At 40.6% G+C, this 22,471-nt stretch overlaps 1 protein-coding gene across 4 annotated transcripts in view; it reads right to left on the bottom strand.

Annotated features, from left to right (window-relative positions):
• Positions 1 to 22,471, bottom strand: part of prkcz (protein kinase C, zeta) — a 400,034-nt gene that overhangs the window by 320,307 nt on the left and 57,256 nt on the right. For all 4 annotated transcript variants that reach the window (XM_048615094.1, XM_048615093.1, XM_048615092.1 and 1 more), the window contains one exon: positions 7,842 to 7,963. In XM_048615094.1, coding sequence (XP_048471051.1) covers positions 7,842 to 7,917 — 76 coding nt within the window. In that variant the 5' untranslated portion in view covers positions 7,918 to 7,963. The remainder of the gene's footprint in view (positions 1 to 7,841; positions 7,964 to 22,471) is intronic.

The following is a 22,471-nucleotide window of genomic DNA, read 5'->3' as shown; positions in this document are numbered from 1 at the left end:
GTGCATAGATCACTGAAAGTTGCCACCCAGGTTGATAGCGTTGTTAAGAAGGCGTACAGTACGTTAGGTTTTATTGGTAGAGGGATTGAGTTTCGGAGCCATGAGGTCACGTTGCAGCTGTACAAAACTCTGGTGCGGCCGCACTCCGAGTATCGCGTACAGTTCTGGTCACCGCATTATAGGAAGGATGTGGAAGCATTGGAAAGGGTGCAGAGGAGATTTACCAGGATGTTGCCTGGTATGGAGGGAAAGTCTTATGAGGAAAGGCTGAGGGTCTTGAGGCTGTTTTCGTTAGAGAGAAGGTTAAGAGGTGACTTGATAGAGACATACAAGATGATCAGAGGATTAGATAGGGTGGACAGTGGGAGCCTTTTCCCTCGGATGGTGATGGCTAGCACGAGGGGACATAGCTTTAAATTGAGGGGTGATAGATATAGGACAGATGTCAGAGGTGGGTTCTTTACTCAGAGAGTAGTAAGGGCATGGAATGCCTTGCCTGCAAAAATAGTTGACTTGCCCACTTTAAGGGCATTTGAATGGTCATTGGATAAACATATGGATGATAATGGAATAGTGTAGGTTAGATGGGCTTCAGATTGGTTTCACAGGTCGGCGCAACATCGAGGGCCGAAGGGCCTGTACTGCGCTGTAATGTTCTATGTTCTATGTTCTATGTTCTACTACAAGCTGCTTCATTTGCAAATTGAATTTTAGCAATCTCCAATGATTCTGATAGCATTTCTGGCAATTGAAAATGTAGAGCTATTGCTGCGATTATTTCCCCTTTCCTCACAGACAAAGGCAACTCCAACTTCAACTTGTTTGTCAATTCCAAAAGCTTTGCCTGGCTCACTTTCTGTAAAACTCCCGAAGTAACTTATTCCAACCCCAGGTAACGCTTAGTGGCTGAAAGACCCTTTGTTCCACAAGGCATACCCGCTGTTTAAATCAACCAAATACGACACCCAAAATAGAAAACACCAACATTCCCCACTCTCTGCCTTTGAGTCCAATAATCCATGATCCAATCTGAAATTAGAGATTTTCATTGTGACAAGAGCCCCCCGTTTGTTTTGTACCAGACCAAACCTCTTCAAAAACACATCAAGATGGCAGTCTTATTTTCAAGGTAAGTGCCAGGATTTGGGTTCTGGATGCAATTCGAATGGTGAAATTACCAGACTTGAGGCAAAACCCATTTTATTCATATACTACAGCTAAAAGTCAATAAAAGAAATAAGAAATAAGAAATTGGAATAACTCCTCCATAAATTGGAAAATTCAACAGAATAATAGAATATTTAAACCACTAAACAGCAACTGTTCCAATATAGTAATATCCCATAAACACACCCTTGGCAAAGGGAAGTTCAGAAAAACAGATTGTCTCACAGGCAATTCTAGCTTTTTGTTGTAACAAAAGGGGGAAAAGCAGCTTTCACATCCAACTTGATGACCCCAGCCACAATTACTACTGAGAAATGAACTAAAAATCCTGGTTCTCTGAGAACTTGACCCTACCCATTCAGGCTGCTTCTATTGTTCCAACTTTTAAAAAAAATTCAAGGCTTCACATGCTGTTGATTGGCTTGAAGCAGACCGCTCAGACCTCTGTCTCGATCTCCCTTCATAAAGTCCAGGGCAAAATATAGTTCTTATAGCCAAAGTATCGTCACAAAACATAGAAGGCATGAAAATGCAGCATAAGCTCAACACCAGCTCCGGGAGCAAATGTACCCTCAAGAAAAAAGAAAATCATGAACCACTGACAGAAATCTCATTAATAGGCATCTTGAATGTTTTCTTCTACCATAGTGCTACGCCAGCTAGCTCATCCACCCTGTAGTCTTCACTGATCCAAAAAAAAAGCTAAACAAGCCCTAAGCATGATGAATAATTGCAAAGGCTGATGCTCCTGTACTCCTGCCCTCTGGATCCCTTCCCTGCTTCTCTCAAAATCACACTGTCCTGTCCCTGACCATTGACTGAAATAGAAGACCTTTCCTAACAGTGTGACTGCCTCTTGGAACAGTGTTTCTAGGTAACTTTCTCCCTCTTCAATGTGTCAGTACCCACAGCTCAGCATCCAGGTCAATAACTCTGAGACAAAGTTCCTGCAAGCACCTGCTGCGGATGAATTTGTCCTAGATCACACCACCATCTATGAGTTCCCACATTCAGCACTCTGCCATCAACAATGTTAATTCTGAATAAAGTTTAAATAATATAAGCTCTCAATGTGTTTTCGCACAGCTGGTAAACTTCACAACAATGAACAATGCAATACTTAATATAGTGGTGAACTGTTTTATAATAATAGTCACTGATTTATCTACCCTGCTGCCGCACAAAATTGGAAATCAAATGCTAGAGGTGGACAACAAGAGAAAAAAAACGTTCTACCCACTCTTCACTGAAATCTCTAGTCAGCATACTACCTTTTGTAATAAGCTTTAATTAATGAACCTCTTTCCCCTGATGCACCAAATTTCTACTGGGAACTAAATTCCTAGATATAATTGCTCAGCATCTGTCTCACTCACGTGAAGTCTCATTCACATTAAGCATTTATGCTTACTTAAGGCATCAGCAGCAATTGGCACCTCTGTGGTGAATTTTTAAGACTTGGACAACATGAATAGTATTTTCTTGGATATGGCTTCCCCCATAACTAACTATATGTAGACGGAGAGAGAATGGGTTTACCACCAGTGTAGCAGTGCCTGGGCTGCATCTTATTCTCCAACCAATATTCAGGTCTGAACATTGGTGAAAGCATTATTTCCTCTGCGAAAAGCAACAGAATCAAATCCACAGCACTATGACTGGCTAAACTCTATAGGGGAGCAGGAAGATGATTAGGAAATTGATAGAATATGGAATTTGATGATCAGGAGAACAGACAGACATTTCTGTGCTGGGAGACATGAATCCAGAACATAATTTGACTCGCTGGCGCCAAGGCCAAAATTATCTCTAAGCAGCTGGAACAGGCTTGCGGAGAGGCTGAATAGCTAGTAGTCAAAGCATCAAGAAGATAGGTACATAGTAGGGTGGAGATCATACAGATAAATTTTAGGGAGTTAGAAAAGAAACTAGCATGCAGGACTCAAAAGGTAATAATCTCTTGATTACTCCTGTTGCCAAACACTAAAAATAGAGTCAGAGTCCCTACAGTATAGGAGCAGGCCATTCAGCCCATTGAGTCCACACTGACCTTCAGAAGAACATCCCACCCCCCTATCCTATCCCTGTAACCCTGCACTTCCCATGACTAATCCACCTAGCCTGCACATCCCTGGACAACTATGGATAACTTATCATGGCAATCCACCCAATCTGCATGCTTGGACTGTGGGAGGAATCCGGAGCATCTGGAAGAAACCCACACAAACATGGGGAGATTGTGCAAACTCCACGTCAACAGTCAGCAAAGGGTGGAATTGAACTTGGGTCCCCTAGCACCGTGAGGCAGCACGCTAACCACTGAGCTACCGTGCTGCCCAGTGACTACTCAGGAATATAAAACAGATGAATGTATGGCTGAATATTCTAGACAAGAGGGCTTTAGATTCCTTCGACTCTAGGAAGAGTTCTACAGAGATGGGATTAAATCAGACTCATCTGACTCTGTTCAGGGCAAATTATTTTCTTGTAGCACCATTCACAGGAGGGTTTAAATTAAGTTAGCAGGTGCACCTTGGAGAGGAACAAAGAAAAGTTTATAAAAAAACTGATTGAGGCTGATGGCATGAGAATAAAGATATTAAATAGGGTCAGAGACAGAGGGAAACAATAAAGCATAAATTGGGTTTATAGTGCATGCATGTGAACACAAGCAGCATGTGATGCCCACAAACAGGGAGGCAAGAGAAACAGAACTAGAGCTTCTTGGATGACAAAGAAAATGGAGGGTTCTATGAGGCAGCAGGAAGGGTTAGCTGTTAGGTTGATGATACAAGTGAATAACAAGTTGAATACAGAAAGTGCAAAGGGGAAGTCAAAAAGAAATCAAAAGAGACTACGGGAAGAGACTGGCAAATAAAACAAAATAGAATCCAAATATCAATAATTATTTATCCAAATAGAAAATCATCATAAAAAATGGGGCAGTAGAACTAACTGAGCTGGCCTTCCTCTGTGCTCTGACATCCTGTAACTGGATACCATATTCTGTGGTCAGCTTTAAGTTAAACTCCATCAAAAACACAGCAAAATATTTCTCCTGCCTATCTCAAGAACACCCTTTAGGAATTTATGGGGCCCTTTCCTTCATCTGATAACAAACCTAAATCAAAGACTAAATCTGACCTTCCTCCATCATAAAGTCCAAAATAGGGATGTTCAATGATGATTGCGCAATGTTCAACGACATTTGCAACAGTAACTGACACGGCCAGATCTGGACAACAATCAGGCTTGGGCTGAGAAGTAGCAAGTAATATTCACATCATGCAACCAGACAACTGGTCATTGCCAAAAGAGAATGAAATAAACCTCCCTTGGATGTTAAATGGCACTACCATCACCAAATCCACTAACATCCTGGCATCACCATAGAGCAGAAACTGAATTGGACCTGCCGTAAAAATATATAATGTGGCTACAAGTGGATTCAGAGGGTAGAAATTCTGCAGTGAGTAACTCACCTACAATCTCTGCCCATCACAATCTACAAGGTCCAAGTCAGGAACATAACCCATCCAGGATAAAGCAATTCACTTGAATGGCACCCCATCCACCACCTTTAACATTCACTCGCCACCTACGTACAGTGGCAGTGAGTACCATTTACAAGGTGCAACTGCAACAACTTACTAAGATATTTTCAACAGCACCTTTCAAACCTGCAACCTCTACCACCTAAGTGGCTTAGGGTAACTATAACTTGCAATTCCCTTCCAAGCCACACACCATTCTTGATGAGTAACAACTATTTCAGTCTCATCATTTCCAAAAATGGTTAGGAAGGGAGATACAATTGGTGGCAAATAACTAAAGCTTGTGAAGTGACTAAAATCAATTATTTTGTATTTAGGTAAATGATATTTTAGTTCATTCAAGATTGGATAGCAGACAAATAGACTGATAGCAGAAACAGTGAAGTATCAAGGAAAGTGGAGAAATCAATTAAGCATCCAAAGCATGCATGCGCAGGTTGAGTCCTATGCCTGCCAATGATGTCAGAAGTGAGAGATTTTTGATTATGAAGCAATAAAGAATTAACCCTTGATTGCCACAGAAGAAACATTCTAGAGTTGCTAAAGATAATCCATTACCAGAAATTAGATAGAAATATGTTAAATGCAACATCTTCATATTCAAGTGTTCAAACACATGTCACAAACTACAGAAATTCACATGCAAGGCCATGTCCTTTGCTCACACAGACAGCATGTTCATGCACTGTGCATTTATTACCCAAACAAAAGCTGAGGAAAAGGCACTTCATTGCATGGCATTGCAATGCCATGATCACTCAGCTTTCCAGGTTGGAATTTAAACAAAATCTTGGCCATTAATTTTTCTTTGGTACGTTCTTCATGACAATGCCTCTATGAGCCTGAGATGACTTGCCAATTACAGTGAAATCGCAATAAGTCAAAAATCAGATAACCCAAATCTATTAACCATCAGGAGTCCAAATAAAGAATAACCATGGTAAACCAAAGTTCCAGATTGGCAACTCCAGATTTTCTCGAGTATGAAATCACAGACAGGCCTGCAGCGACGGACAGCTTGACTGAATAAAAACAACTTATCACCTTCTGTATGACGAACAACCAGCAACTATGGCAGCAATGACAGATAGGTAGCTGTGAAGTGGTCTTGCCTAGGTTCTACATGAGAATGCATCTGGAGATAATTTTTAATATGCACGAGACCAAACTGTTTTACTGGCTTTCACCAGATCACTCTTTAATGTTCGAAGATGACATATTGTTGTAAAGTCAGGTTGTGTACTTGTGGATTGGGAGGCAGAAAGTTAGAATTTGGGATTTGTAAAATGCCATAGGGAAAGTATTGCACGGCCCTTTTAAAAAGATGATGTGCTTTTTCTATGCTTAGAGATTTAAAATGGATGTCTTTGAGCAGGAGCTTGAAAGTTTGCAAGTACACACAAAGCATTGAAATATTTGTATCATTACTAGGCCAAGCAGCAGTTTTTACCAAGACAACAAGTTTTAAATTTAGCCAATCAATTTGAACTGGGCACTTAGATACCAAAAGCCAATTAAATTTAAATCTGATAGTCTTTGACAATATAGGACCAATCCTATTCTAATAAATGTTGATATGTCATCAAGGATATAAAAGAAGGGGACAGTTGGACAATGCCCGCGCACCCCCCCAACCCTGCCCCGAGAGGTAATTGCCATCTGCCAGAGCTAACAGCTCTCAAGAGAGAATCACTTGGTGTCACAGACTCCTCTAAGTCTTAGAGGAAGCACCATCTAAATCACCAGGGTACCCATGGCACAACTAGTTAATATTCCTGACAGAAGAATCGATGGAGAAGGCACAGAACATTCCGGAAACACATAACCTGGCTGTAATTTCAAGAGACTAAATTCTATTTATTTTTTAAAAAAACATGGGTCTTGTATTTTTTGGAGCAGCATACTCTTAGAATCTTGTTTTTTTTTTTCAGGAATAGCTCGTAGTTAGAAGGGATTTATTGGTTCGTTAATAGTTAAGTTAATTTGTTCACTGTCAGAGTTAGATAAATAAATTATTACTTGTTGATTGTAAAGTGAGTGTCAGGGATTTATTTTATTTAACTACTAGAGTTGCTGAAAGGCAGGTTACATCACTTTTCACATTCCTTTTACAGATTATACAGCAAGGCGCTCGCCTTTGTTGTTTCAGTTTTAGTTCTCAGACTGGGGTGTCAACCTCTGCTTTATAACAATATGGACCGGTGGAAAGAGAAGCAAAGAACACATCATGCATTCAATCGCTGGCAATCTCTCACAGACGAGGATAACTCTCTTCCACTCTCAGGAATACTCCACAGGTGGCTGTACAGACAATGTGGCGACCACAATCTATTACACTTGGGACAGAAAGTGATCATGGGAAAGGGTGTGTTGGGCATTGGTGCAGTAATGCATTCCTTTCGCTACTTTTGCCTAGCTTCTGCTTTTTCCTGGCAATAAGTCTCAATATGCTCAACGCCTTCCCAGATCCGCCTCCTCCATTTTGAATGGTCTTGGGCCAGTGATTCCCATGTGTCCGTGGGAATGCTACTCTTCGCCTTGAGGGTATCACTGAGGCGCTTCCTCTCTCCATCAGAGGTTTGCCTTCCATATCATTACCATGATCTCCAATTAATACATTTGTGATAGCATATATAAAGCAGCTGTTTGTCTTAGCAAAGTCCACAATGCCATAGTGCTTTACAAATAGGTTAACAAAATCATCTTGATGACCTCCAGCACCTTTGAGATGTGGATCAGGAATCCCAATGTCTGATGGTGAAATTTGAGTTTAATGGGGCCTGTGGTACAGTGGTAGCGTTCCTATCTCTGAGTCAGAAGGTCCTGGTTCAAGACCCACCTCATTCAGAGGTGGGTAACGACACCCCTGAACAGGATGATTGGAAAATATCTAGAAAGAAATATATGAAGCCATGGAATTAAAACACAACCTATTCTGAGGCCTTTACGACTTGCCAGTAATTGTTACAAAGGTACACATCCGCAATTCTCTCCAATTGCTTCTTCCCTGGTCTGCACTTTATCGTCAGCATCTCTAATTTGTTGGTCTGTGACTCTGCATTTGTTTACACTGCAGAAAGCACAATTAACATTATTTATAAACAATTAAAGTTTTCTTACCTTCATTATCAATCCATTTCAGAGTAATAGGTTGATCCTGTTGTAAACTGCACATATCCCTCACTTCAGAGCACATTGCATCATAAGTGATTGCAGGATCAAGGTCAGTGATAAGTATGTCTCTGTTGAGCAAAGGTAAAGCAATTTAGGAATATTTTCCCCACCTTTCCTTAAACACAGATATTCCTTCCCCTAATGGAAAGCTTTCATATTTCAACATCTTAAAACATACACGAAGTGCATTACACTGAATGAAACACACAAGAAAAGATGAATATTAATTTCTTTTTCTTATGCACAAACCTGTCAAAAACCATTCTCACTACAATGAACCACAGAATCACATGAATCGAAATAGAGATGTTGGTTTATTCATATAAAGCCCCAGAACGTGTTTTTGAAACAACTGTGTGTAGCTTTTACTAACTACCAAGAAATAAGAACTGTAGCAAGTAAACATCCCAATTACATCTTTTTCTTCATCCATGCATTGGAACTCTGTGTATGATTTGTGGAGGAAATCTTTCACATGGTGCCTTAAATGTGAAAAAGATTCAGTTTTGAGTAAAATAAGACTTTTGTTTAAAAACAGGCAAATGAGTAAAGACAGAGATCGGTGTTATGAAACAGTCATACAGATCAGGCTAGGGTCCATGCTCAGCCTGTATTCAGTTAGCTGATTATTTCACTATCACCTGCCATAGCATCCTTGGGCTATAATACAGAAAATTATGACATGGTCTGCTTTCTTTCTCTGTTAAAGTCATTGGCCAGAAATGAATGTGCACTAACCACTGAATGAGATGTGATTGTGGCTCCTTTCACCCAAATCATAACTTCGCAATTGTCATTATGCTAACTCTAATGCCAAAAATGGTCATATGGACAAGTTATGAGATGACTTCCGCTATCCATACATCACAACACTACTATAAATACAACAAGGCCAGAGTGGTTTTGCAATAGACAATGTATACGCAAATTTATTACAGTACTTTGAGGACATAAAATAAGATGTAGTATATTTGATTTCTAAAAGGCATTCGACAGGTGCTATATAAATTGGTTACTCCAAGTCCTTATTCCATGCAGTAAGTGTTGGAGTTGATATATTTGCTATATTTGATAAGGAACAAAGAATCTGGGTACACAGGTCATTTTCAGGTTGATAACCTGGAAGCAACTGAATGCCACTGGGATCAGAACTGGGGTATCAACTCTTCACTATCTATATTGGTGACTTGGATGAACAGAGTGACTATTGCAGCTAGATCTACTGACAAGAAAATAGTAGGAAAGCAAGTTTGGGAAATAAAGTCTACAAGTGACTATAGATACGTTAACTAAGTTGCAAAAAAGAAGATGGAAATATATTGAGAGAAAAATGTGAGGTTGTCTTGTTAAATGGTTTAATATTGTTTAAATGGAAAGAAATTGCAGTATGTTATGATACAGAGGCTCTTCAGTCACCTTGTACATGAATCACAAAAAAAATCTACAAGTAATTAAGGGAATTAGAATATCGGTCCATATTGCAAAATAGATGTGTATCCAAGCAGGGAAGTCCAACCATCAATATATGGGGCACTGTGGCAACCACACCTAGAATACTGTATGCAGTTTTGGTCACTCTTAAGGAAGGACATGTTTGCATTGGAAGCAGTTCAGAGAGACAAAGTTCATTTGGCTGTTTCTTGGGAGAAACAGCTGCTTTATGAGAAAATATTGAGCATATTAGACCTATATTCAATGGAATTTTAAGGAATCAAACATGATCTGATTGAATCAGAAGGTTCTTAAGGAATTTCACCAGGTGGGTGTTGAGAATATGTTTCCTCTTATTGAGGGATCTAGATTCGCAGGATACAGTTTCAAAACAAGGAATTTTGCATTTAAGATAGAGCAGAAGAGAAATTTCTTCTGTGAAGGTTGTTTGTCATTGGAATTCTCCCCCCCCCAAAGTGCTTATTGGAGACTGGGTTGTTGAATATATTCAAGGCTAAGTTACTAAGATTCTGGATTGACAAGGGAGTGAAGGATTATAGGGCACAGGCACAAAAAATGGAATTAAGGCCACATCAGATGTTATTAACAGATAAGTGAGGCTTTTTTTAAAAATTCAGTCATGGGATATAGGTATTGCTGACTGGCCAGCATTTATTGCTGGTCCCGAGTGGAGCTTGAGAAGGTGGTGGTGATTTGCCTTCCAGAATTGCTGCATTCCATTTGTTGTATGTAGATCCACAATGCTGTTAGGGAGAAAATTCCAGGATTTTGACCTAGTGACTGAGAAGGAACACTGATAAAATTTCTGAGTCAGGATGGTGAGTGGCTGGGAGGGGGAATTGCAGGTGATGGTGCTCACATGTGCTATCTTTGTTCTTCGAGGTGGAAGTGTTCGTGGGTTTGAAAGATGTGGTCTAAGGATCTTTGGTGGGTTTCTGAAGTGCATCTTGTAGATTGTACACATTGTTGCTACTGAGTGTCAATGGTGGCGGCAGTGGATGTTTGTCAATGTGGTGACAATCAAGTGGGCTACTTTGTCCTGGATGGTGTCAAGTTGCACGCATCAAGACAAGTGGAGAGTATTCCATCACACTCTTGACTTGTGCTTTGTAGACGGTGGATAGGTTTTGGGGAGTCACGACGTGCGTTTCTTGCTGCAGTATTCCTTGCTTCTGACCTCCTCTTGCATTTACATGCGAGTCCAACTGAGTTTTTGATCAATGGTAACTCCCAGAATTTTGATAGTGGAGCATTCAACATCAATATTTTCCATGTTGTGAAATTTTCTGTTTGGCTTGGTTTTCAATTCCAGACACAATAGTACGTTATTTCATCTGTGAGCATACATTCAGTCTCAAAGGCAAATGCCATGCCAGCTACCAGATTGGACAATTGTTCACTACTAGAGAAGGTTTTCATGTAGCAATTACACAATCTGTCTTCCAAATTGAAAACTTTAAAAAATAATGACTAATAATGATTAGTCATTCTAATAAATTCACAAATTAGACTAACATATTTCATATATTTATCAGTATGTAAAATCTTACAATTGGACTTCTTTGCTGTAAACACTATAACCTTTGCTGAAATCATGGAGAAAATGGCTCCGGGGCCAAATTACTTCTTCTTACTCCTAACTCTTTTTGTGTTACATTCAAAAGGAGCAGCACTCCAACTCAAGATTTCACGAGTTAAGAAAAGGCAACAGTTAGGAACAGTGACAGCATCTGAGCACAGCATTAATAATGCAACCCTCAAAGGCAGGTTGTCTGCCTTTAAATTACTAGTTGGTAGTATAAATGTTATTCACCAGAATGGAGGAGAGATTGCAGTTCTACCACTTTCTGGAAAAGCTAATGCCCAAAACCCCATCTACCCTGTTTTTTATTATGGAGACGATAAGGAAAAAAAGTGTCATCTTTCTTCAGGTAAGGGATATCAGCGCCAAAAAATTGGATTAATTCTTTTTGGTAAACAAACATCTCACAAACTTGATTGAGTTTTTTTGAGGTCATAACCAAAAAGATTGATGAGGGCAGAGTAGTAGACATTGTCTACATGGACTTTAATAAAGCCTTTGACAAGGTCACGCATGGTAGACAATTTAGGAAAGTTAGATTGCATGGGATTCAGGGAGACCTTGTCAATTGGATATAGTATTGGCACGACAGTAGGAGCCAGAGGGTGGTGGTAGAGTGTTGTTTTTGGATTAGAGGCCTATAAGCAGCTGTGTTTCACAGGAATCAGTGCTGGGTCTGCTGCCGTTTGTCCTTTATATAAATGACTTAAATGAAAATTTAGGAGGAATGGTTAATGAAAGTTTGTGGACAACACCAAAATTGGTGATATAAATCGATGGTGAAGTAAGTAATCCAAGGTTACAAAGGGATCTTGATCAATTGAGCCAATTGGCTGAGGACTGACAGATGGAGTTTAATTTGGATAAATGTGAGGTACTGCATTTTGATAAAGTGAACGAGGGCAGGACTTATACAGTTAGAGACCTAGGAGTTCAGGTTCATAGCTCATTAAAAGTTGCATCTCAGGTACACAGAGTGGTTAAGAGGTCTTTTAGCACACTTGCCTTCACTGCTCAGACCTTTTGAGTATAGGAATTGGGATGTCACGTTCAGGTTGTACAGGACATTGGTGAGGCCACTTTTGGAGTACTGTATACAGTTCTGGTATCCCTGTTATAGGAAGGATATTATTAAATTGGAGAGGGTTCAGAAATGATTTACAAAGATGTAGCCGGGAGTGGAGGGTTTAAATTAGAAAGAGAGGCTGGATAGGCGAGGACATTTTTCACTGGAGCGTAGAAGGTTGACGTGTCACTTTATTGGGGTTTATAAAATCATGAGGGGCATAGATAAGGAATTCACTCCCTAACAGCATTGTGGGCCAACCTACAGCAGGAGGACTGCAGTGGTTCAAGAAGGCAGCCCAACATCACCTTCTCAAGGGCAACTAGGGGTGGACAAGAAATACTGGCCAGCCAGCCAGCAACGTCCACATCCCACAAATGAATAGAATAAAAAAAAAAGGTGAAAGCAAAAGGTCTTTTCTGCTGTGTGAGGGTGTTCAAAACAAGAAGGCATAGGTTTAAGGTGAGAGGAGAAAGATTGAGAAGGGACCGGAGGGGCAATGTTTTCACATAGAGAATGGTTCGTACATGGAATAACCTGCTAGAGGAAGTGGTAGGCGCAGGTACAGTTACAACATTGAGAAGACATTTTGACAGGTGTATGAATAGGAAAGGTTTAGAGGGATATGGGCCAAACGCAGGCAAGCGGGACTAACTTAGTTCGGGAAAGTCGTCAGCATGGATGAGTTGGAATGAAGGGTCTGTTTCTGTGCTGTATGGTTCTATAAATACTAGCTTGAGAATTAAAGGTCACTCTCATCCGTCCTACCATATCCCAGCACTAAGTGTACTCCTAATTCAGGGTATATTAACTTAGTTAATGTTCCCACTCCTCCATTGTCTCTGCACAACCACAACACTTCTCCAAGATTATTTTGGTTGAAAGTTAAGAAGTGGACAAATTAAAGCCACAATTTTTGTCAATACCAATAATGCAAACTGAGCCGAATCCTTTTTTATTCCAGCAATCAGCTTTGCCACTAAATGCATCAGGAATATCATCTATCTCCATGTGATAAGCATCCTGTTTTCGTCACTATCTCAGTTCATATAAAACCTTTATGTAAGCCCTTTCACTTCAAATTCTATGGGTAGAATGTTGTTGAGATAGTGGGGTCTCACCTGCCAGCTCAAAGTGCAATGAGGTCCACTTGCCTCTTCCACGCAAGGCCCACTTATGTTGTAGCCTTCCAATGCCTGGTTGGCAATCAGCAGGATTACACCCGCAACCAAGTTCCCAGGGATGGAAATTACACTCGGCAAAATGTCAACACTCTTGTACTCAGCAGCACCATGGGAGGTGGCTGTGGCTGATATTCGAAAAGAGTGAGCCTAGAGGACCTAGGATTAAAGATAATGATTAGCCTCTCAGTCAAGCAAAGGGGGTGGCTTTGAGCAGCTGTCCCCTTTCCTGATTTGTGATTCCTTGCCTTTTATCAATGAGAATGCAAGAGTTTAGGAGCTCAGGATCTAAAGACGCTAACAGCTAATGTGAAGTCATCTTAAAAAAAAAAATCAAGGATGCTGTACAGGCCAAAATTGAAACAGCATAGCTATCTTCTAAGGTTTGGGATGGAGGTTAAGATTCAGAGGAATGGAGTAATATGAAAACATGGGTAAGAACTTGAAAAATCTACATTTTACTTAACCAAGAACCAACACAGGTCAGTAAGCAAATGAATAACTGGCGAATATGACTTGGTGTGAGTAAAAGGTTTTGATGAGTTAAGTTCAGTGAAAAAGTAGAGATGAGAGGCAAGCCAGACATGTGTAGGAAAAGCCAACTCAAGAGATAGCAAAGGCATGGAGAACGACTTCAAACAGCTGATTTGTTTGACTCCCCCCTTGCTTCAGCTGTTTATTTGCCACAAAAGGTAGAACTGGATGATGGTGCAGACATATGGTCAGAAACTCAATTTGTGGTTGTGTAAGTTACCATGACATCGAACAGTTTGGCTCCCCTGCCACGAAGAGGAATGGTGTTAGTAGTTAAGCTACCTTTCTTATTCTTTTTGTCTGACTCTGCATATTTTCCTTTACAGCTTGAAAACAGAGGTTTTCTATGTACCACATAAACTTAAAGTGCTTCTATTCTGTGGTGCATTATGAAAACTTTGAAAGTTGACAAATGCAAAGGTAGTTAATATAATTTTCTATAAAGCTCTCAAGTCTGAACAAGTGTGACTTGCCTCTTCAAGCTCTGTATTGACTGACCTAATTAATTTCTCCAAGTAATTAGCAATTATAATCCATTTTCAGACTGTAGCAGATTTGCAACACAGGCAAAGGGTACCTGGCCAACGATATTCCTAGCAGAGGTCACTTTTATTTTTGTCAAAAGGATACCACATTCACCATACTTCAGTTGACTGAATTTTGAAGCTTTAAAATTTAATTTTCAGTCTCCACTATTTCTTCCCAGTCTCTCTTAGTACCTTGGATCTCAACATGTTTCTGTGATCACTGAATTTCTCACTGAATAATAACCCTTTCTGTCAATTATAAGCCCCCTCATGGGTGATTATACATTCTACAAATTCAATTCCTTCAAAAGTAAGGCAAATTATTTGATCAGTCATTTTGCCATTTACACGCACCATGGCCAAGTTCCCTCCTACATTTTCAACTATTTTGCATGACCTTAATATGTATTTGCCTTGCCTTTCATTTAATTACCTGCCAATTAAAAGTTTGACCTGAGCTGACTGCATTATTTTCAACCAAGCAACAGCTTCAACTTAACTCCACTGCCTCAGTTCAGAAAGATTTCATTGCATACATCCCAGTAACGGACTAATGTGAGAATTCCAGAAATTATAATAAATGCTGTAGTTTTAAGACACTGGCAAAAATCAGAATTAGATGCTGACCTATTGAGAAGCCATCAGCCAGAAGAGTCTGTAGGAAATCTAAGAAATTTCCTTTAATTTGTACATGTTCTATGTTCCTTGTTAACTGAAATTTGTGACTGCAGTACAAATAGTTTTTAACTGCTGTTAGAGTGAGAACATTTCAATGTTCAGCGAATTTCTTTCTCAATTGAACTTGTCACTAAAATTAGTCATGCCATTCTTAGATAATGTTTGAGCGCCACTATTGTCATTGGAGTTGCATGAAACCTGTATCTAAGTAGTAATTCTAGCCTTGGTCATTAAATGTTTTCAGTGCAAAACATTTAATCAAACTATAATCAGAGATAATAAAGCTTGACTGCATCATTGAATTAGAGGTGTGTAAAGCTCAACGAGAAAGACAGCTTCAAACTAAAACAGGTCAAAAAACTGTCTCTTCCCTCTAAACTTAGCTTTCTCATCTCACCTCCTGCTGTGAAGATACAATGTTCTCAGGCCATCCCCTATCCAATCCAGTTGACCTGAACAGCTTTATTCCCTTATGCCCACACGTCAAATGAATTGAGGAGTTAGGTATGAAGTTAAGCTTTTTCCAGCTTGTACACCTCTTTGTCCAATTATTTTCATCCATCTCCAGTATTTTCACTTCACAAGCAACCAACCTTCTGGCCTCTTATCTGCTTAATCTTGTCACAATCGAATTGGCAGCTCTCAGTACCATCTCAGTTTCTCTGCTTCCTTCACGGATTCTAACCTCTCCTCTTCTGAGCATGGTACTTTGAAGTTTCAATCCTACATTATCAAACTTATTGACAAGAGTGGTGCTGTTTTTGTCTGGTAAACTGGCTTCTAACAAGCAGAAGCGAGAACCAATTCTCGCCTTTTTCAGGACCATGATCCCGACTATCGACAATCAAGCCATTATTTCCTGAACTGTCACTGACCCCACCTCCACAGCATGTGTTCCCTCCATGGTTTTCAACCTCTTAATTCCCAACCCTCTAACTCCTTCCCAAGGTCCACAAACAGGACATCCCTGGTAGATCTTGCATGTCTGCCTGTTCCTACCCGACTAAACTGGTTACTTTCTCTCACTTCTGCATTAGCCAATCGTTCCCATCTACTTTTGTGACTCCTCTGTTAATACAACAGTTTCTGATATTCAGATCCTAAGCTCTGACCTTAAATCTCTCTACACTTCCATCCAATTCTGGAGGCCTGCTTGGATACGTGCACCTTTAACGGAGTTTTACATTCTTATGAGGGAAGTGATAGGTGTTCGTGGTTTACAATATGTTATTTTTTTTAAAAGGCAGAAGAATACTGCATCATTACCTTGTGACAGCGTCCAGGACCACACAAGAACAGGAAAATCGAAGAAATCTTGCAACTGCTGAAAACAGAATTTTACGGAACTTGTGTGCACTCTAAAGTCAAAAGAATGTAGTTTGCAGTTTTAGTGGTGTCAGAGAGAAACACCAACTGAAGAAGAAAAGCATCTTGTGTATGCACAGAAATTCACCAGAGGTAACCAGGTGCAGCAATGCCAATGTGAGCAAGAAGATTTGATTTGCAGCTAGTAGTCAATCTTCACTAGAATTCTGATGTTTGTCAAGATGTTTGTAAAGACGTTGCTGGAATTGAAGGAATAGTGAGAGTTTCATGTTTGTAATGAAATCTTACTAATCTTTTTGCCCTGTGTAATATAATTCAATTTTTTCTTTACTTTTCATACTCAGAATATGAAGTTGAAGCAAAGCAAACTGACAGTTACGGACCCCCATGGTTAAAACAAAACATGGGCCTGTCAATCAGGTTTCCCTCTGGGATGTGACTTTTTCTGTCTAACATCAACTGGGATCAAAACAGCACCTGTGCGGGTCCCAGCTAAGTCTGCCTTTTTCTGGGATACATGAAACATTCATTATGCTAGTTCTATTCGGGACACCTTCCCTCCGCTCCTTTTCCAGTAAATTAAATGCTATATCTGAGCAGTTTCCTGCTCTCGCTCTAAACTAGGAAAACATCTTGAACTTCGTATTCAATTTTCTTCTGTCACCTTGGAATGGCCCATTTTCCATTGACTTCCTTGACGTTTCTGGCTCAATCTCTGGGGAAAAATAATTACTGATACCCACTGCAACCTCGATGCCACTTTACACTCTACTTCTTCCTAGGACTCTATTTATAGGGTCACACAGTACGGAAACAGACTCTGCCATCCAATCAATCCATATCGACCATAATCCCAAACTAAACTAGTCCAACCTGCCTGCATTTGGCCCATATCCCTCCAAACATTTCTTATTCATGTACTTGTCTAAATGTCTTTTAGAGATCATAACTGTAGCCACATCCATAACTGTAGCCACATCCACCACTTCCTCTGGCAGTTCATTCCACATACATAGCACTCTTTCAAAAAAAAAAAAAAATTGCGCCTCATGTCCTTTTTAAATCTTTCTCCTCTCACCTTAAAAATATGCACCCCCGTCCTAAAATCCCCCACCCCAAGGAAAAGATACCTGCCATTCACCTTATCTATACCCCTCGTTATTTTATTAACTTCTGTGAAGGTCACTCATCACCCTCCCAGCCTATCCAGCCTCTCTTTATAACTCCAACCCACCGGTCCCAGCACCATCCTGGTAAATCTCTTCTGAACCCGCGCCCACAACCACAACCATTTTCTTATGTGCCAGCAATGCCTCCAACCAGGGAGAGTGTGCCCTCTATTCCCACTGATTCCAGTTTTGCTTGGGCTCCTTGATGTCAAAGGCTGTCACTTTTAGCTGACCTCTAGAATTTAACACTCTTGTCCATGTTTGAACCAAAGCTGCAATAAGGTCAGAAACAGAGTGGACCTGGCGAAATCCAAACTGAGCAGGTTATTGCGGAGCAGGTGTTACTGGACAGCATTGATGGAAGTCGTCTTCCACACTTGACTGATGATCATGAGTAGACTGATGGAGCAGTAATTGGCTGGGTTGGATTTAGCCTGCTTTTTATGTACAGGACACACCTGGGCAATTTTCCACATTATCAGGTATATACAGTTCTCTAAGAAGGGAGTGGAAATTTCTGCAGCATAAGTCTGCAGTATTATTGCTGGAATGTTCTCAGGACCCATAGCCTTTGCAGTAGGCAGTGTCTCCAACTGTTTCTCTACATTACCTGGAGTGAATCGAGTTGGCTGAAGACTGGTGTCTGTAATGCTGGGGACCACTGAAGGAGGCCAAGATGAATCATCCATTTGGCACTTCTGATTGAAGATAATTGTGGAAGTTTCAGCCACATAGCCTTATCTTTTGCACTGATGTGCTGGCTTTTCCATCAGTGAGGATGGGGATATTGGAGGAGCCTGCTCCTCCAGTGAGTCGTTTAATTGCCCACACCATTCATGACTGGATGTGGCATGACTACAGAGCTTACATATGACCCTTTGGTTTGGGATCACTTAGCTCTGACTATTATGCTACCTAGTACGCAGCTAGTCCTGTTCGCGAGTCTCACCAGGTTGACACCTTGTTTTCAGGTATGCCTGGCACTACTTTTTGCATGCCCTCCCACAATCTCCATTGAACCAAGGTTGATCCTCTGACTTAATGGCTACGGTTGAGTGGGGGATATGACAGGCCATGAGGTTGTAGATTGTGCTGGAGTGCAATTCTGTTGCTGTTGACGGCCCACGGCACCTCATGGATGCCCAGGCTTAAGTTGCTAGTTCTGTTCAAAGTCTGTCCCATTCAGCACGGCGTTAGTGCCACACAACACAGTGGAGGTTATTCTTAGTGGGAGGACAGAACTTCATCGCCACAAGACCGTGCGGCAGTCGCTCTTACTGATACTATCATGGACCGATGCATCTGCAGCCAGCAGATTGATAAGGAGGAGGCCCAGTGGTATGTTTTTCTCTTGCCACCTGCCGCAGATCCAGTCTAGCAGCTATGTCCTTTAGGACCCAACTTTAGCTCGATCCGTAGCATTGTTGCCAAGCCATGCTTGGTGGTGGACAGTGCAACCCTCCAACTAGAATATATTTTTGCCCTTGCCACCTTCGATGCTTCCTCCCTGTTGTTCAACTTGGAGGAGTACTGACTCATCAGCCAAGGGAGAACAGTACATATCAGCAGGTGGTTTCCTTGCCCATGTCTAACCTGAAGTTATGAGACATTAATGGGTTCGGAGTCAATGTTGGCAACTCCCTCCTGACTGGATACCACTGCGCTGCCACCTCTGCTGGGTCTGTCTTGTTGGTGGGACAGGACATATCCAGAGATGTTGATAGTGGTGGCTGGGATGTAGTCATACTCATGCAATCAAGCCTCACACGGTCAGGCTATTGCTTGACTAGTCTGTGAGACAGTTCTTCCAATTTTGGCACTAATCCCCAAGTGCTAATAAGGAGAACTTTGCAGGGTGAACAGGGCCATTTCTGCCATTGTCTTTCTGCTGCCTAGGTCAATGCCAAGTAATCCATCTGGTTTTATTTCTTTGAGACTTGTTAGCGATTGGTACAACTGGAATGGCTTGCTCGGCCATTTCAGAAAGCAATTGAGAGTCACATACAAGCCAGACGATTTCATTCCCTGAAGGACAAGGGTGAACCAGATGTATTTTAAACCAACAATTGACAATAGTTTCATGGTCATTAGTAGATTCTTTAGTTTATTGCTGTGGCCAGATTCAAATGCAGGTCTCCAGAACATTAGCTGAGTTTCTGCATTAATAGTCTAGCGATAATTCCACTTGTCCATCACTTAACCCTGACAGAACAATCTATACGTACAGGTTCACAGTTCCTTGAAAGTGGCAACATAAGTGGACAAGGTAGTCAAGGCAGCATCCGGCATGTTTGCCTTCAGTCAGAGCACAGAATATAAAAATTGTCAAGTTATGTTGCAGCTATATAAAACTTTCGTTCGTCCTCATTTTGAGCACTGTAGTGTACAGTTCTGGACGCCACACCAACAGAAAGATGACAGGCTTTGGAGATGGTACAGAAAAAAAGGTTAACTATGACATTGCGTGGATTAGAGGGTATTAGCTATGAGGAGAGATTAGACAAACTTCGTTTGCTTCCACTTGAACATCAGAGGTTGAGGGCGACCTGATAAAAGTTTACTAAATTATGAGGGGCATGGTTAAAAAGGATAGTCGAAGTCTTTTTCCCAGGGTAGAAATGTCAGTTATGAGGGGACATAGGTCTAAAAGGTAAAAGGGGCAAGTTTAAAAGGAGATGCAAGAGGCAAGGTTTAACACAGAGGGTGGCAAGCGCCTGGAATGCGCTGCCAGAGGTGGTGGGAGAAGCAGATACAGTAGCAACTTTTAAGAGGCATCTTGACAGATACAAGAGTAGGCAGAGAGTCGAGTGATTTGGAACACGTACAGGCAAACAGTTTCAGTTTAGAAAGGAATCATGTGTCAGTGCAGGCTGACTAAATGGAGGGGCCTGTTTTTATGCTGCACTGTTCTTTCTTCTTCTGTAGTATATTTAAATTTATTGTATAAAAGAATGAATGCTAGTGAAACTAACCAATTGTCATGTCTGCATGTGATATTTATAAGAGTGAAAAATACAGGATATGCATATGCATGCACGTGCGCACGTGGGGAAAATGGATGCAAGGGTGAGCTGTGATGACTTCCCTACAAATTCTCACTTGGTGTTTGTGCGTTCCTAAATTCTTCATTTGGGTCAATCGCAAACCATGGTCTCCAGGTCATGAGTGAGTGTGCTGGACCTCTTTACGGATGTTTGTGCTGCCTCCTAGGCTCTCCTGTCACAGTTTAGAGTTGAATAACTGCTTCCGAAGTCTGGTATCAGGCACACCAATTTAATAATTAGTTCAGCACAGCTGATCAGCATGGACATTTGGGAGAAGATGCTGCTATTTTTGACTTCCTTGCCACCAAGGTGGTGAAGGTCTTGGGTAGGGAGAGAAGCTCAACTTGCAAAAGCCCTGATCACTGCCAGTGATTTTTAAAATTTCAAAAATTATTCATTAGTCACAAACACAGTTTGGTTCTGTATGGTAGCATAGGAGGAAACAAACAAACAAACCAAAGGCATCTCTTACTTATCCAATACCAGATTTACATGCATTTGAAGCATTGGAGGGTCCAATAACTGAACGGACACCCATTTAACTTTGGCAGAAAGACCTCAGACAGCAATGATTTATCTTATTTAATCCCTATACAAAACTTCCACAAATTTCAACTCCTGTCTTGATCCTCTTTCCTAACTTCCCTCACATGCTTCAGGTTTCCTACATTTCCCCCAAACCAGGCTCACCGAAAATACTTAACTTGTTCTCAACACTAGCTGCCCTAAAAATTGACTGATTGGATATGCAAACCAAAACCAATGTTCCTTTAAAATACTGCTCCAAATTAGAACGTAAATTTGATGAAATAAAAAAGTAAAGAACAAAAATTGAAAAAGTAACATTATCAGAAACATAACCCTAAGTTACCCAACATATTTCTACAATGTAATTCCTGCTGATCTACAAATTGAATTTGCAAATGCACAGTTCTGCAAATAAATCTTGACCAAAAACACATTGCTTTTGCTTCCACATTTTATTCAGAGATTGATTAAATGTTAAACAAATTGGCAATGTCCTTATTTAAAAGAAATTTGGAAACAACCAATAATTTCCACTCCAAATACCTACAAACTTGTTTCACATCACAGAGCCTATTTAAAAGTTTTAATACTTTAAAATATTCTAAAATTATACCAAGTATCCTGACAACTGTTGCCTCTATCCTACTTGAAACCCAAATTGGCAGCTCCAAGCATTGCTTTTAATATTCTGGGCAGCACCTTCCAGTTCCACCTCATTCTTTCTACTTCAATCATTTCACTATGGGTGAGAAACACCAATCCCAAGAAACACATTCCAGGTTACTAAGCAATAAAAATAGTTGCTAAGCAACTAGTCGGCAACATTACTTTCTACCAGAAGAGAACTAAAATGCACTGTTATTTATGAAGCAGTACACAAACATGATTACTTGCATCTGCTGTACTTGACTGCCATTTTTAGCCTCACGTTCTTCAAATAAGCACAAAATTAAACAGTATTCCAAAAATATATTCAAAGTAGTCTTTGAATCACTTGTCACGACAAATTTGTTGAATTTGTACACTTGTCTACCTCTTAGAATCAAATAAATTATACTGTGACAAAATTCTCTACTTAAATTCAAGGTGACCCTAGAGTGGTTACCTTCTTCGGAATCTCCCATGCAAATCTATCATTGACTATCCACTCTCAGGTGCTCAAATTGACTTCCTACTCTCCTGATACTATCAGAAGTTGTGCTCCCTCTGATACATCTGTAACTTTCCTCTGCAGCTCTTACAAGGATGCCAAGAGACAAAACATTTGCTACTGCCACTACATAACGATCACTGCCCACAGCTGCTCCATCCTACTCTGCCACCCAGAATAATCCTTAACGGCAAGTTATACCATTACTTCCCCATTCAACTCAGCCGTCTCAGCGCTGATCTTGTGGACTCGATCACACCATCGGCCATTAAAACCCTTTCTCATTCACAAGTGAATAAGTATTCTAAAGGAAGCCAAGACGCCTTCGTAGTCAACATG

Source organism: Rhincodon typus, chromosome 31, assembly GCF_021869965.1.
Source record: "Rhincodon typus isolate 14 chromosome 31, sRhiTyp1.1, whole genome shotgun sequence".
NCBI lineage: Eukaryota > Metazoa > Chordata > Chondrichthyes > Orectolobiformes > Rhincodontidae > Rhincodon > Rhincodon typus.
The sequence above is the reverse complement of the archived record's forward strand: the minus strand, read 5'-3'. Positions and strand labels throughout refer to the sequence as shown.